This window comes from Pseudopodoces humilis, chromosome 4 (genome assembly GCF_049639895.1).
Source record: "Pseudopodoces humilis isolate 2021_Gansu_Grassland_sample_001 chromosome 4, ASM4963989v1, whole genome shotgun sequence".
NCBI classification, from domain to species: Eukaryota; Metazoa; Chordata; class Aves; order Passeriformes; family Paridae; genus Pseudopodoces; species Pseudopodoces humilis.
In genome coordinates this window covers 54060876-54077373 of record NC_142203.1, presented here as the reverse complement: position 1 = coordinate 54077373, position 16498 = coordinate 54060876, and the positions used below count along the sequence as shown (strand labels likewise).

Here is a 16498-nt window from a genome sequence, read left to right as displayed (position 1 = left end):
TGCTCCTATCTACAAGAAAGAAACAAAATCTAGATGGACTTTTTTTAGACAGAAGGCATAGTGAATTGGCAGTAACAATTACTCACACTAAAGTAAATTTGTACAAAACATGTAACAAACTGCTTTGAAAATATTGGTTATGTGGAGCCAGATGAAGCTGGAATGACCAGGTGACACTAGTCAGGGGAGACAAAATCATATTCACAGCAAGTGCAGCTTTACATGTGAGCTGCTGGGAAGGTGCAGTACAGGGGAAAATGCAAAGATGGATATGTTTAAGGGTCCCACATATGGAATGCCTTGCTCTGTATGTCAGCATAACTACAGCATCAGCAAATTACGTTTAGGCACCTGCCTCTATGCAACAGTGCTCTCATAATGGCTAGGGCTAATAGATCTTATGAAAAACCTTCAACCAGATGCAACACAAGCAGAATGCTGCCAAAAATCATTGAAGAATCGACAGTTTCTGTACCATCCAAAAGGCACAACAGGATTCACAGACATCATAAAGGATTGTATTCAACTCCAGTGTAACATCATTAATTCACATGGAAATGTATCTATGATTGACTAGGTTTAAAAGTGTTGCAAAGGAGTTCTGGAAAACAAACTCCCCCCAGCCTTTATTTAGAAAAGAGTGTCTGTCCCAGAAAGCGTTGTACATACTTCCCTGCACACCCAGAAATCCATACCCTTAGAAATAAAATTGCTGGGGTTTTAAATGTTAATTAGTATTTTTTTATTATTGATACAAACATGTATTAATAACAAAGTACATCATGCTTTCTGACACATTTTACAATATACTCTATGATCCACCAATAACACCTTTTCCACATTTTCATCATATATGCTTAAATATGAACGCAGATTTGGTGTATTTTCATCTATTTAATTAAGTGAATTAGCTGTAAGAAAACAATTGCATTCTACTTCTAAAACTCCGTAGCTGAGCCTAAGCATGGTCAGTAACGCAAGTTAATGCTTCAGAGTTAGAAATAAACCATTTTTAGCCCTTGGAAACATGAGTTATTTTCTTAATATTGCTGCTTCTAGACAATTTTTATTTTCGTACTGTTATTTGTTGTTGGCCTCACTTACTGAACAACTTTGTCAAATATAGAAATGACATTGAAGATTATTCTTGGAAACAAAAAAAAAATTGTGTAGGTGTGTGGTAGTAATTCAGCTTTATTTGCAGACTTATATATTTTCAAAGAGTATGTAGCATAACTTGCTGTCCTGGGGTGACTTTATGATGCTTGTATGCCCAGTTGCCTGTTTTATGTTACATATTAAGTTCTACACCTTTAACACTGGCTCTGAGAGTGAAGGGGGGAAGAAGAAGCCACAGTTCGTGTTGAGGAAAAGCATCACTCCCCCACATGCAGCTCCTGGACTGTGGTGTCTGCAGCATGGACAGACAGCAGGACAGAGCTTCTCTTTTACAGTTAGTTAGTTTTTAGCTAGCTGAGGAGTTCACTGGACTTTTTTTCCTTTTTTCCTTGGATCTGTGCAAACCTGCTCTGGACTGAAAACCCAGCCAAACCCCGGGAGCTCACACCTGTGGCCCACCGGGGCCTGGGCCTTGGCACTTTCCAGCGCCAGAGGGACTGATAAACACATGAGCGGGCCGAGCTACACCACATGAAAAGGACTTTTCTTCCTTGATTTGCCATCTCATCGAACAGCAAGAGGTTTTATTGTTTAATATTATTCAATTTCTGTTAAATAAACAGGTTTTTTCCACTTCTCTTCAAGGAAATATTTTTTTTCCCGAACCAGTTGGGGGGAGGGGCCATTTGAATTTTGCTTTTCTGGGGGAACCCCATTTGGAGGTTCTCTCCCAAATTTGCCCTGAACTGAAGTTCTTGGTGCCCAACACGTGGCTTCAGAAAGTGGAAAAAACCTGTACTGATTACTAATTGCATTTTGGTTGTACTTACTCTGTATTGGGATAAAGTAGTCAGTAGCCATGTTGTTTGGATGCATAATATCTCTCAGGGTGGAGGCCTTCATGTGGCTCTGGTCCTTGGACTTTTTTGAGGTTTTAATACCTCTCTTTTACCTCTTTTACAGTAGAGGGGCACGGATTAGAATAGTTATTGTGCTGGGCTCGGTGATACTGATTTATAGGAAGTTCATAAAAGTACCGAAGTTTCTGCCAGGTATGTTTGGCTTATGGTTTCTTTGTCCAACCCTGCCTCCCAGTCCCAATAGCACATTTTAGGAGTTTATTGGTAATTGCACCCAGTTTGTTAGAGGAAGAGCAGGGGATGAGGCTTTTCAGCTTTTTCTTTCCTTCTTCTCCTTTGAATCTGTTATGTCCCTTTTTGAGAATATTCAGTTTCCCCTGAATCTAGTAGGCTTCCTGTGTACAAGTTTTCAGCTTGTCTAGAGTGAGGGCTGAGATATCCAGAGGAGCTAGTGAGACCCCTGCCCCAGAAGTAGACTCAGGTGTAGGAAATCCTGAGTGGTGTAGAGAATGGGAGAGAATGGGTCGGACTCTAAAGAAATTTTCTGATCTCCCAGCCTGGGAATTTTCACGTGAACAAATTCAGAACCCAGATGAAGTAGGGAAATATCTGGAAGAGAATTGCTACAGCGATTCCAAGGAGAAAAATATCATTGCAATAAGCTAGGTCCTAGTGTTCGCTTATCACATGATGCTAGATAACTGTAGGACAGGGAGATAAATCAGCACCTACCCCAGTCACTCAGGCTGCAGCTAAACCAGCAGCTAAACCAGATAGTGAGCCCAAGCCAGCAGCTAAACCAGACGGTTAGCCCAAACCAGCAGCCAAACCAGACAGTGAGCCTAAGCCAATGTCTGTCGTTCCTACCATGAGAGGCATGAAATTCAAAACCAAAACGGATTGGCCAGTAGATGATGATAATGGTGATGTGGGGGAAGGACCCTCAAGTCCAGTAACTGACCAAAAATCAGAAGGTGCTGCTCCTTCTCCCTGAAGGACCTTCGTGGCCTAAGAAATGATTACACTCAATGACCTGATGAATCTATAATTAGTTGGTTAGCCTGTCTGTGGGATGCTACAAGTGAAACTACAGTTCTGAACGGTACTGAAGTGAGGCATCTTGGATCCCTGTCACATGACCCTGTTATCGACCAGGGGATGATGGGGGGGCTGACCCTTTTAGACTCTGGGAACGGGTCTTGAGAAGTGTGGCACAAAGATATCTGTGTGCAGATGATCTCTACAACAAACAGCAAACTCGTTGGAAGACCATAGAACAAGGGATTCAGCGCTTGAGAGAAATGGCACTAGTAGAGATTGTCTTTGTCGATGACCTAAACACTAGAGATCCAGGTGTACCTGGTACCACGTACATCCATGATGTGGCGAAAACTTGTTTGACTCGGGCCACAAGAATACCCTTCTGCATTAGCAATGATGAAGCAAGATGACAGGGAGGAGTCCGTGCTGGATATGATGAAGAAGCTCTGAGCATATGCAGATACTGTGCATGGCCCCACACATGCAAGAATCACAGCTGTGGAAGCATGTCTGCAGAAATTAGAAGACAAGATAGAGGAGAACCTCAAGAAACTCAGGGAGGACCTTCTTCCAGTCTCAGCAGTACAGACCAGGAGCCCTGGTACCCAACACAGAAGTTCTCCAGATAGGGAGAGAAAGCTACGAGCTGAGCTGTGGTTCTTCCTGCATGATTGTGGAGAAAACATGAGGAGAAGGGATGGAAATCTGCTGCTGCTCTGGCAAAACGGACGCTTGAATTGGAAGACAGCAAGACTTAGAGGGGAAGTTCCAACAAAAAGAAAGCCACTCCAGTAGCCCATAGCCAAACTGCCAGGTATGACAATGATGACAACATGTCTGATCCCCTTGAAGGAACCTCCAAGACAGATGCCCAGGGAAAGGATAACCAGGCTTAGAGGGGCCCTGCCTCTAGCCAGGTAGAGAGAGGCTAGGGAAAACTGTATCTTTTGGACTGTGTGGATTCATTGGCCTGGCACATCAGAACCACGAAACTTGGTTGCCTTGCAATTTTTTTAGAGAGCAGCTTCAGCCCCAGTATGACTCAATACAGCCGTCTAAAGACAGAATAGTAAGATTTGAGTTTCTGTCAAAGTAAGGGGCTGCATTGTCCCTTTGTCTCTGCCAGAATGCTGCCCTCCTTCCTCCCCCTTCTGCATTGCTGGTGGCAGATTTGTGTATCAAATACATCTGTGAACTTGTCCCCAGGTCATAGTTGTTAACAGCATTAAGCTATTGTCGATTTTGAGACCTGTATCTCCCTTCAGCAACAACCTGCCTAGCGAAGGCTGTGTGTTCCAGGTCTCCTGGGAAGGCTTGCTGGGCTCTGTAAGAAGGGTAATTTTCATCCTCCTCTGCAGATAACACACAGCTCTGTGGACTTGAGCAGTCTTGGCCTCGCTTACACCATACCTGAATGGGGCCTGGTGGTGCCAGCCACTTTGCTACAGGTGCTGGCTAATGACCTGCAACTGTCATGTCACCAGAAGCAACATGACTTCCTTCCTTGCAGCCAGCTTTTCTCAAGAGATACTGGTCACTGCCAATGCCAAAGGTCAGGGCAAGCCACTAACACAGGACAAAAAGATGAGGGGAAAAAAAAATCCTCTGCAGACTTTCCTGAATTGCACTTCACTGAAAATGTATTTGCTTTTATTTGTTCATTGAAGCTATTACTTTTTAATTTCTCGTTTATTTAAATACTCATTCAGGGAAAGTTCCTTCAAACACAGACCCTAACAGTTGCTTTTTTTCCAGAAATGTATACCCTTAAGTGGTTAGCCTCTACTAAGTATAACTATAAAGGAAAACAGCCCTTGAACCAGCGGTCGATTTTAATGATAGGACTGACCTGCCAGTGCTAGTCTTGCCTCTTTATTGCTTTCACTGACCACCAGATACTAAGTGCTTCTTTTAGAGATAGATAGGCTCTTTTAGAGATCCTTGGCAGAACTATGACAACACTAAATCGTAGTGTTTACCACTTAGGCATAACCATTATACAACAGCTTAACAATTAAAGCTTTATTTTCCTCAGAAGGATTTCATTATTGCTATAGCACAGAATTTATTACGAGAATAACACAGGATTTCTATGAACAGAATTACACACAGAATGGGTGAGGCTGGAAGGGACCACAGTCGGTCATCTGGTCCAATCTCACTGCTCAAGAGGGTCATCCTAGACCACATGGTACAGATGATTGGGCCCAGCCAGCTCTTGAGTACCAGTGAGGGAGACTCCACACCCTCGCTGGTCAATCTGTTCCAGTGCTCAGTCACCCACACAGTAACGAAGCTCTTCCTCATGTTCAGGTGGAATTTCCTGTGCATCAGGGTCTGCCCATTGTTTCTTGTCCTATTGCTCAGCCTCACTTGGAAGAGCCTAGATCCATCCACTTGACACCTTCCTTTTAGATACTTACAGACATTTATGGGGTCTCCTCTCAGTTGTCTCTTGTCAAATTAGGGCAATCTCTAAGTAGTAAAATATACAATTTATAATACAATTTCATTTATTATTTCTGTTCACATGCACCCTCTGCAGATTGGGTTGGATCACAGCACACTGTTTAAAGTATCAATATAACAATCATAATCTAGACTTGAAAATTATATAATCAAAAGAATAAGTCACTCTCTCAATCCTTAGAGAAAACAGATGAAGGCAGAGGTATCCCTGGCCATTGGGATGTCCCAGGTCTCACTGTCCAGTGACAGCTCTGGTCAGAGTTTCCTCCTCAGGACCCATCAAAGGTGGGATTTAGAGAGACTGCTCTGGGGCTGCAGGCAGGCAGTGCTGTGGGGCTGCAGGCAGGCAGTGCTGTGGGGCTGCAGGCAGGCAGTGCTGTGGGGCTGCAGGCAGTGCTGTGGGGCTGCAGGCAGGCAGTGCTGTGGGGCTGCAGGCAGGCAGTGCTGTGGGGCTGCAGGCAGGCAGTGCTGTGGGGCTGCAGGCAGTGCTGTGGGGCTGCAGGCAGGCAGTGCTGTGGGGCTGCAGGCAGGCAGTGCTGTGGGGCTGCAGGCAGGCAGTGCTGTGGGGCTGCAGGCAGTGCTGTGGGGCTGCAGGCAGGCAGTGCTGTGGGGCTGCAGGCAGGCAGTGCTGTGGGGCTGCAGGCAGGCAGTGCTGTGGGGCTGCAGGCAGTGCTGTGGGGGCTGCAGGCAGTGCTGTGGGGCTGCAGCTTCCCAGTGCTGTGATGGGATCATCCACACCACTGGGTGCGCGGGGTGTTGTGACATGCAGACGGGCAAGGAGTGGAGTGATCGGCCTGGTGCCGAGGAACCTTGAGGCCAGTGGAATGGGAAAAAAGAAATCTGTTTGTTTTGTCTCCTTGGTGCACGGAACATTCAGGCCCTTGGTAATACGGGAAGAGCGCACAAACACGGCACCAGAGAATGGCTGCTTGCCTTGTGAAATGGCGTTAATCATGCGGACCCCATTACCAGGGGTCGGTAGCGGCTGGTGCCGGTCACTCTCCAGCCTAACACCACCAGGGCACCGGACGGAGAGCACCAAGGCCGCCCTACCACCTTTCTCCCCGTGCGCCAGCAAACCCGAGCGGGCCCACCTGCCCAGCACCGCCCCGCAGCCCGGCCATCTCCACTGCGTCTTGCGGGGGGGGGGAAGGCGCAGGGCTCCCGCCCCTCCGGTGGTGCCGGCCGGACTGGCGGGTCGGCGCATGCGCGGCGCGGCGCTGCGCTGCGCAGTCACGGCGCTCGCCGCCATGGCCGACCCGCGACTCAGGCAGATCAAGATCAAGACCGGCGTCGTGAGGCGGTGAGTGGCGGCTGGGGCACGGCCTGGCACGGCTGGGCCGAGGGACCGCAGCGGGGGTCCGTGCGGGACCGGCCGTGCCGGGCGCGGGCCCGCGGTGCTGTGCGGGGCTGGCGGGCTGTGCCGGAGAGCGGCCCTGGCGCGGGCTTCCATCCCTCGCGTACCGCCGTTGGGAGCAGGCCGCGCTTTTCCGGGACACGGTTAAATGCGGGTTTCGTTCCCTTTCGTTAGCGTCTTTGGGAGTCGAGGGCAATCACCCAGCCCCCCTCGGGTGCCGGGCGGTCTCGCCTCGTATCTTGCCGAGGCATGAAGCCTCGGTTGTGGTTTTTTTTACCGAAGTTGCTGTTGAATATTTCTGGTTCAGAAGCTGCAGAACCAGTGGCATCACAAGCAGTTAGGTTGGAAAAGATCTCTGCGGTCATCGAGTCCAACCTCTGGCCAAAAACCACCATCTTGTTAACTAGACCATAGCACTCCAGCCTTTCTTAAAACACCTGGGATGGGGACTCCACCACCTCGCTGGGCAGTCCTGGTAGATTCGTCACCAGAGCCTTGATCTTTCCTGGTTTCAACAGAGTCATAGTTTTTAAGAAAAGTGTATCTGTCAGGATCACTCTTATTATAGCTTTAAACACTGTTTGGTCACGGTGGGGTTTATTAAGGCTACAAAAACTTCACTGACTTAGGCAGAGACGAGAATCGGTGTGTGTGCTGGATGAGGATTTTAAATAGTGCAGTCTCATACAATCAGCTTTATGTTATGACTGCGCAAATTCTTGTCAATAAGATATGCACATTTTCTTATACTCGATTCACTTTGAAAGGTCGGAGAAGACTAGGAAAGTTGTCACTGTTGGTGTCAGTTAAAGGCACTACAGAATTTCTCTGAACATAGGACCACACCACACAACTGTATGCGTTTCATAGCTAGTACAAAAAAAGGATGAAGACGTTTGGGTAAAACAATACAAATGCAGTCAACAGGGTTCAGATTTGCTTTTGGAGACTAAGTGTGAAGAAGCAAGTAAACTTGAGTGTGTTGTGCAGTAGCAACAGGCATATTTACTGCTACTCTGCAGTAGCTGGCATTCTCTAAGTGAAGGTAACTATAAAAAAAAAAGGGAGGAAATTATATATTATCTTAATTCCCTGTGTGGGCATGATACAGCGGCAGCTCCCAGTTCTGTGGCAGTTGCACAGAGATACAAGAAGAGGTATGGCTCTGTCCCACTCCACCCTTCCTTCTCTAAGCAGAAGCCTAGTTAAGCATTTTGCTACAGCGGGCATACATGGGACTTTTGGCAACTTGGGAACATTAACACTGTGCTGTTATTTTGAACTACAACAACTCCATAGGTATTTTTTTCCTGGTGGATGAGAAGACTTGTGTAGAGGCTTATTTAGCGTTCTATTAAAGTAACTGACTTAGCACTTCAGTTAATTTTTATTAGGTTTTTTTCCTGTTACCAGTTTGGAAAAGCACATTTAATCTAGCATGTAATGTTGATTTCCAACCATGTTCAGTGCTCAGGCTTTAAGAATGTATATAATAAAGGTAGGGGTCAAGAACTGTTAGGGTATGGAGACCTTCTTGGACTTGTGTTAATCATCTGTTGTAACTTTTTTTTTTCTCATTAGTTATCTAACTCATTGCTTTTTTTCCACACTAACAATGAAGCTGTTATGCTTTGGTATATTTTTTTTGCTGTATGTCATAAATTCTTTGTGTACTCCTCTCAAGAGTCTGTATTTTAGGTTGTAGGTAATTTACTTGCTTGCACATTTCTTACATTGCTGTGTTTCAATGAAAGAAATTTAAACTAGAAATAGGGGTATCTTTTGCTTTTTTGGCAAATCTGATAGCCAGGCTCTTGGTGATTTTATACTTTCAATAGTTTGTAATTCAAAAGAAGTAGATTTGATGAGCATGAGAAGTAATCTTTTCTGTATTTGTGGCTTATGTCCTAGCAAGCAATACCTCTCCTTTAATCGCTTCAAAATAGTTTTACTCTAAGTAAATCCAAACAACTACCCCTTGGACAGTGAGAGAATTGATAGGGGAAAAAAAACCAACCTTCTAAAATACCTTATTTGCATTTCAGATTGGAAATAATTTTTAAAACCATCGTAAACAAAGTAGGTCGCATTGCCTGAAAATAGCACTGACATTTGCCCATAGTTTCCATCTGATTAAGTGGAAGTGACACAAGTAGATTAGAATGAGACTAAGACAATTCACATTGCAATTGTGTTAGTTTAACTTTAACAATCTTTTAACATGCTTGTTTAAATGTGGCTGACATACCATAATTACAAATCTACAAGCCTTGATTATAGAATTTTACATCATGAACCTATGGGGAATGTGTATTGATTTTTTGTGAAGCAATCCCTTTTTTTTTTTTTAAGTTTACCATTCTAAAACTGGTATTTTGCAAGATTGTTCTTTTGCCTGCTGCACTGCTGTTGATACTATTTTTTCTCTTTGTGAAATATCATCATACTGCAAAGCAATTTACACTGATTCTCCCCCTCACTCCCAGCACAGGGAGTTCTGCAAATTACACAAAACTGTTGGTCTGATTTTAAATATAAATATGAACAATTCTCTTAAATGGAATTATTTTCCTGGTGGATTCAGGATATATTTTGTGCAAGAGAAATATGAAGAATGCAGACTTCTTTTGCTTGTTCATTGTATTGCTAATGCAAGCACAAAACTAGTTTGTGTTTTTGGTTACTCAAGAAATTTGCTATTTCTGCTGTGAGTCAGAACTTTTCTCCATCTTCTGTCCACCATATGAAATATGGTTGCTTTCTTGCATGTTGCTCATTAGCCATAGACCCTCACTGTGACTCACAGCATCAATGCATTGATAAGAAACTCACATCTCTCTTCTTTATTCTTGTTATAATTAGAAGATTGTATGCAACCACTGTTTGTTAGCTCAATTAATGGGAAGGACTAGGATATCTCATATTTTTTGGTATTGAGGAATGATCTGCAGAGCTGCTCAGCTATACTGAGTCAGCATGATAAAGCAATTTAATGTGTGTACACTACACATCTGAGAGTTCGGGGATGCAAGAGTGTGAGTCTACATAATGCTCTGTTGGACACAAGCTGACTCCCTAAGCCACTAACTCTAAAGGGTTAAATAACTCTTTACAGAGTGCAGATTGTGCATCTCTTGTCACCAGCTCAGTCCTGGATTGATAAATTTGGGTTCAGTGTTAGCCAAGTGTGGTAACTACAGAGCTACTTAGATACATCTTAAGTGCCTTTTGTAGTGCTCCTCGCATCAGGATCAGATATGTAAAGTCTTGGGTTGGCACTGAATTTGAAATTGGCCCTGATTTGCTTAAAAATAAAAAAAAAACTAACATAAATAAAAAATGAAAAACTAAGTCTCTTTCCCACATAAAAAAAACCCCTCCTTAATATGGTCTGAGAAAAGGCTGCAACTGCATTTACGTGTTGTTTGAGGTAACATCTGTGACACACGTAGTCACCAGCCTGGATAATTAGTTGGAAGGTCTAGAAACCTTTTTTGGAAGGGTTGGTTTCCTATTTCTCTGATTCTTTTCAATACAAGTCTTCTTTTAACTTCACAGTAACAAACAGTACCCACATATCTTAAAAAACTGTGACAAGAGCACAGTTGTTGCTGTGGAAATTGCAGTGTTGGGTTGGTTGGTTGGTTGGTTTTTTAATGGGTTTGATTCCACTTGTTATATACCTTTAGAGCAGACCTAAGTGATTCCTTTTCAGAAATACTTCACAAATTTAAATTAGTAATGATCAGCTCTGTAAAAGGTTGTCTCTCGCATTCCTTCTTCCATTCCATTACCTCTTTAAAAAAATCTGGCATCTCAGTTTTTTGTGTGTATCATTGTCTTCTGCCCCCTGAGGCAAAACTGTGTTCTGCATATTGATGCTGACTATAATAATGTATTAATGTTACCATTTTATCTGGCAAATTAAAACATGCCCAAGCAGATTTATGATCACAAGTGATGTTAGTAATACAATATAATGGAGGAAAGCATTTTTTCCTTTTTTAAAATTTTCATTTGGGTGAGAATATGTGCAAAACTGTTGCTTTTAACCTTCAGTTATTTAAGCAGTCTTTCAAAAGTTTGGAGGTACAGTAGTTCGAGTTGCTTGGTATTACCAGTTTGGTGGCTTTATGCATATGTGTAGTGCCTTTGTCTTTATTTTTCTTAATGATGTGGAGCCACGTACTCACCTGTGTGGATTAAACAGTTACAAATAATTATTTTCTGTTGAATTAGAATGTGGATCCATGGGAAATCGAGAAAAATGGTATTAAATTTATGGTGGTGCTTTATATGCAGAAGATGAATTACAGCTGTGCTAACAACCGTAATCCATCCTGGCTTGACTTAAGGTATTATTGAATTATATGTATCATATAGATGGAAATCTCATTCAAGATCACAAGGTCCATTGTTTTTTTTTTAACTGTAGTAAGTCTTTCTGATGCATTGTGAATTGCCTACGCACATAATATGCTCTGATTAATTTTTCTTATTATTGTAGCACTTAGTTGCTCCCAGCTGGGAGAGACCTAGAGGTGGGGAAGTAGATTCCAGATTTTTTTCTCCAAAATAAAAAGTCTTGATTGAAGATGAGGCCTGGGTTGTAAAGGGAAAATGAAGTTAAGATCTTTGGCAATCCAAATTGTTTACATATCAGAGGCATCATCTCTTGTTCTTCTCTAAAATGAAAGTTCTTCTTAGTATTTACAACTTTCTGTAGAGGCAAGAACAAGTGAAGCCCTGAAGATTCTGGTAACACAGATGATATAAACATTTTTAACTTAACAAGTAATTTTTAACTTGAAATAATTTTCTGACTTAAAAAATCGTTATTTTCATCTTTTTTACAATAGTAATCCTTGAGAAAACCCAAGCTTAGTTGCAAAGTTACCCTGAAATGTCATGGTTAATATAACAGTTCTGTAAATCGTTAGATGCAGAAGGGGCTAAAAATTATGCATGTACTTGTGTTACATCCTGAGTCTTAAAAGAGAAAATTTATCTTTGGGGATGGTTTTGTTTTTAGAAGAAAGTAAGCTCATAAACTTGGTATCCTGTCTAAATCGGAAAGTAGACACTTTCTTAGCACTTTATGGCTAAGAAAACATGGTAGTTTGCATACCTGGGTCAAGTACTGTATTTTTTCATCCTTTCTTGGTCCTTTTTCGCTTGGGTCCTTCAGTCTGTAAAGTTTGTATTCTTGTGTAACCTCAGTGAACCCAAGAGTGTGTGTAAGTAAAATTTGCAGGTGAGGAACTTGGTATTTTAAGCTCTGCAGGTAGTGATTAGCATATTGCCAGTGTTGTTGCAGTTGCTGAATTACTTGTCTGTAATTATGCATAGTGTTAATACATTATTCTATAAGAAAAATTACTATTATACTATTAATAGTAATATTTACTGTAAGAAATTTATTATACTATAAGGAAAAAAGCTGTACATTATACAGCTACTCTATTATGGACTTCTAAGTTTGAAGTTAGCATAAATACTGTCACTCTGTGCTCTTAGGCTGAAGCCATGACATATTAGCATGTACAATGGTTAATAGTAACATTAGTTCTGAAGAGATGTATGTCCTTGCAATAGTGAATTTGCTCAGTAGCAAAACTGAGTAATTCTCCCCTCACCATCTTCAGAGCTCTGCTTGCTCAGTCCAGCCAGGAAAATGTTTCTTGTGTTGATTTTTCTAATACTGGAGAGAAGTCTATATTTGGTGGCTTAAGCATACAGGTGCCATTCTAGCTTATGTAGCTAGAATTAGAATTAGTAGCTGAATTATCAGCAGCTGCTTGATATTGGGGGAACATTAGGAGTAGTAGCATGTGCTTGCTCTGTCCTTGTACCATTTTAGCACTTTTATTCTAGGCATCCATTAGTAGTTCCTGTCTCTGACTGTGGAAGAGGGTAAGAATTCCTGTCTATGTACAGAGGATCTTTAGCCCCCACTGTGCATAATTTTTTCATCTGTCAAACTTCAGATAAACTGCCCTTCTTATGATCAGATAGATTTGCTTGTTTCTGCTAATGATGCAGCTGCAGGAGATGACAGTGTTGATGAATATGGACTGGAGTAAGAATGTAGGTGCCTTCAAGAAGTGAGAAACAAGGGCATTTTTGGGCTCTTTCTGAAGCAGACAGAAGTTAGAATAGAACTTGCAGCTCTGCACCCTAAGCAGACTGGGGGTGAAGTCCATTGAGAAATCAAAATGATCCCAAATACGGAGATGTCATTTCCCTCTCCTCTCCTCTGGTTCTTTGGTTTCTGATGCTGGTCAAACCTTTTGCTGAGCTCACTCAATTTGCTTAACACAGGAGAAAAAGTCATGTTGTTGTTCTTTGTTTGAGGTTTGGTTTGTGTTTGTTTGTTTGTTGTTTATTTTTGGGTGGGTAATTGTTGTTTTCTTTGTGGGAGATTTTTTGTTTTGTTCATTGTATTAATTTCCTGCAGTTTTGGTATGGAGAGATCATTTGAACATTAGTGCTGGCAGAGGTATGTGCTAGGGAGGGGAAGACCCCTGTTCACCAGTGGTAAGCTTTTTTACTGTCTCGAACCATCTTGTGTTACTTTGCTCTTCAGGCTGGGGAGCTGAAGTAGGGGAGAGAGAGTGAGTAAAGGAAAATGGATAAGGAAGTAAATCATAATGATATGGAAAGGACTTTTTTTTCTCCTACCTTAAGATTCTGCCAAGCCCTTTGGGCTCTTCTGTGTTTAGTCTCCAGCTTTAAAATAACAAAGCTATTACAGAGAAAACAGAAATTGTGAAATTATTAAGTGATGTGAAAGTCAAATGTGTAAAGAATTTTAAAAGGGCAGCAGCCATAGCTAGGAGCTGACCCTCTTGTCTGTAAAAATATTTATGGTTTAGTTTTGTTCTTCAGTGATAAAAACTCCTTAACTTGATTTCTAGAGGCAGGTATACCACCAAAACTGTCACTTTATTTGTTTCTTTATATTCTTTTCCTAGTAGTCAACTACTGACTGGCAGTAGAGACAAAGTATAGAATAACTGGATCTTATGTTTCTGCTTTTTCTTTGTGAAAGACTGGGAGATTCTAGTAAAATACTCTCATTCCCTTTGGGTTATTTTCATCTGTTGTTCTAGGGGTATAGACCTCTTCTCCAGGGTCCATGAAAAATAACTGAGGAAAGCAAACTTGTTGTCAGTAGATTTAAGGCAAGTATGTGGGAGCCTTCACTTCAGGTGAACATTTATGTATAGCTGAAAAGAGCTAATATAAATGGAGACTTGAAGGATGAGAATAAGATAATACTTACTGTATGCAGTTGCTTGTCAGTTTTTATTTCTTTAACATTTGGTGTTAGAAAGGAAAGGAAGGAGTTGAGAATTTTTGGTTCATAGATGTATTTATAAGGGGGGAAAACAAAAATATAGTCACTAGGTGATTCCATAATTATTTGCCATGTGCCTCAAATCAGAGCTCTCATATACTTAGTCATAGTTTGTGGAACTGCTGGCACATGCTAGGTAGCAGAATATATGTGTAGACTGCAACAAAATATATTTAAAAATGAAATTTTTTTACAGATCTTGTTTTTTTAACATCTGACCCAATTGCAAAATATTTTATGCCATTATTTTAATTGTGACTCCATGTTCTAGTATTTAGATAAATTTCTCTTCACAGAAATGGTTAATTTTTTTAAAAAATCATTACTATCTTAAAATTTGAGGCCTTATTTTGAAACTCCAGGATAAAAGAGGAAGAGTGATGAATGTCCAAAGGAAATACTGAATCTGTGTAGAGAAAAAAAAGAATAAACCTACACTGACTTTGAACATTTGAGTTTAGCCTGTGCAATAAGAAATTGAATGTTTAGATATTTTGTAGACATGTTGGGTAAAACTGGACTTGGGCAGGTTTCTCTATCCACTTCTCTAAGACTTCTCTGCATTTTCAGAACAGATCAGCTTTACAGATACGCTATATATTATAAAATTATAGCCAGTGATTTTCAAATATAATTCAGAAAATGATAACTCTTAGGAATTTGTGGATATTAGGTATACAATACCAAATCAAGGCTTTGTTTTATTGGGTTGTGATATCTTGATTTGAACGTAAGAACATCTTAAAGCCTTCCAAATGGTATTTTTTTGTACAACAGGTTTTGGAACAAGAAAGTGCACAGCACCATAATGTCACACAGGTTATGTGCTGGTTTTGCATGGCCTGGTTTTTGTAGCAGGGGAGCACAGAGGTGGCTTCTGTGAGAAGCTGCTAGAAGCTTCCACCATCTCTGGCAGAACCAATCCCTGATGACTCTGAGGATGGACGTGCTGCTGGCCAAGGCTGAGACAATTAGAGATGTTGGTAACGCTTCTGTGATAACAGATTTAAGATGAAATCAAAGCAAAAGTAGTGTCAAAGTTTTAATTCCAGCCAGAGAAGAGGAGGAGGTGAGAACATGTGAGGGGAACAACATGGAGACACCAAGGTCAGTGGAGGAGAGGAGGTGCTTCAGGTGCTGGAGCCAAGATTCCTCTGCAGGCTGTGGTGAGACCATGGTGAAGCAGCTGTGCCCCTGCAGCCCATGGGGATCCACAGGGGATGCAGAGATCCACCTGCAGCCCCTGGGGAAGGTGCCCGTGCCAGAGAGGGTGGATGCCTGGAGGAGGCTGTGGTCCTGTGGAAGACTTGATGGAGAGAGGGGGCCCTGCTTCCAGGCTGGAGCAGCCTGTCCTTGGAGGGCTGCACCCCATGGAAGAGTGACCCACACTGCAGCAGTTTTGGGAGGACTGCTGCTCATGAGATTGGAAGGCAGAGAACTGTGTCCCATGGGAGGGACCCCGTGGTCTCAGAGGGGAAGGACTCCTCTCCCTGAGCAGTGGAAGAAAACCTCAGTGATGAACTGACCAAAACCCCTACACCCTGTCTCCCTGCACTGTTGGTGGGAAGGACGGAGGGGTTTGGTGGAAAAGGTGTTTTAAGGGCTTATTTTTACTTTTCATTATCCTCCTCTGATTTTGTTAGCAATAAATTCACTTTACATCTCTAAGGTGAGCCTGTTTTGCCCTTGGAGTGTTTTCTCCTGGTCCTTAAGTCATGATCCCTTCGTTAAATTTTTCTTTCTCCTCTGCCCAGCTGTGGCAGGGCAGGGTAAGCGAGCAGCTCTCGTGGGTGCCTGGTGTTCGGCCAGTGTCAAACCATGACAGGTGTTTATATCAGTCCTGTGGAAGTTTTTCAGTTCTGGAAGCGGTTAACTCTGTATGTCAAAAAGGAGGAAGAGCCATAGGAAACACACTGGCCTAACTCCCTGGAGTGAGAGGAGTGCTTGCTTGGCAGACTTAATTTCTAAAGAATGACATCAGTATAAACTATCAGCACATGAGAACCATAGAACAGTTGAACAGGCTCAGACCATCTCCCAAAATTCACATTAATAGATCTGGGTTTTTTTAATTACTTAGTCAAAAAATACGGAGTTCCAAGTAAATACCTAAAGTAGTCTTATAGAAAATTGAGAGATTTAGTGCCCCGTTCAACACAACGCTCGAAATAGAATGGACTCAACTTAGATGCTTCTTATGCTGATGTACATACTTTTCTGAAATTCAGTAGAACTTGTTTTTTGTGTGTGGTTGGTTGGGTTTTTATTTTGTGGGTTTTTTTTGTTCATTTT

At 42.2% G+C, this 16498-nt stretch overlaps 1 protein-coding gene across 1 annotated transcript in view; it reads left to right on the top strand.

Annotated features, from left to right (window-relative positions):
• Window positions 1-6656: 6656 nt before the first annotated feature.
• TBCA (tubulin folding cofactor A) overlaps window positions 6657-16498 on the top strand; it is a 26571-nt gene continuing 16729 nt past the window's right edge. Inside the window, exon 1 of the mRNA XM_005532501.3 lies at window positions 6657-6792. Coding sequence (XP_005532558.2) covers window positions 6695-6792 — 98 coding nt within the window. The 5' untranslated portion in view covers window positions 6657-6694. The remainder of the gene's footprint in view (window positions 6793-16498) is intronic.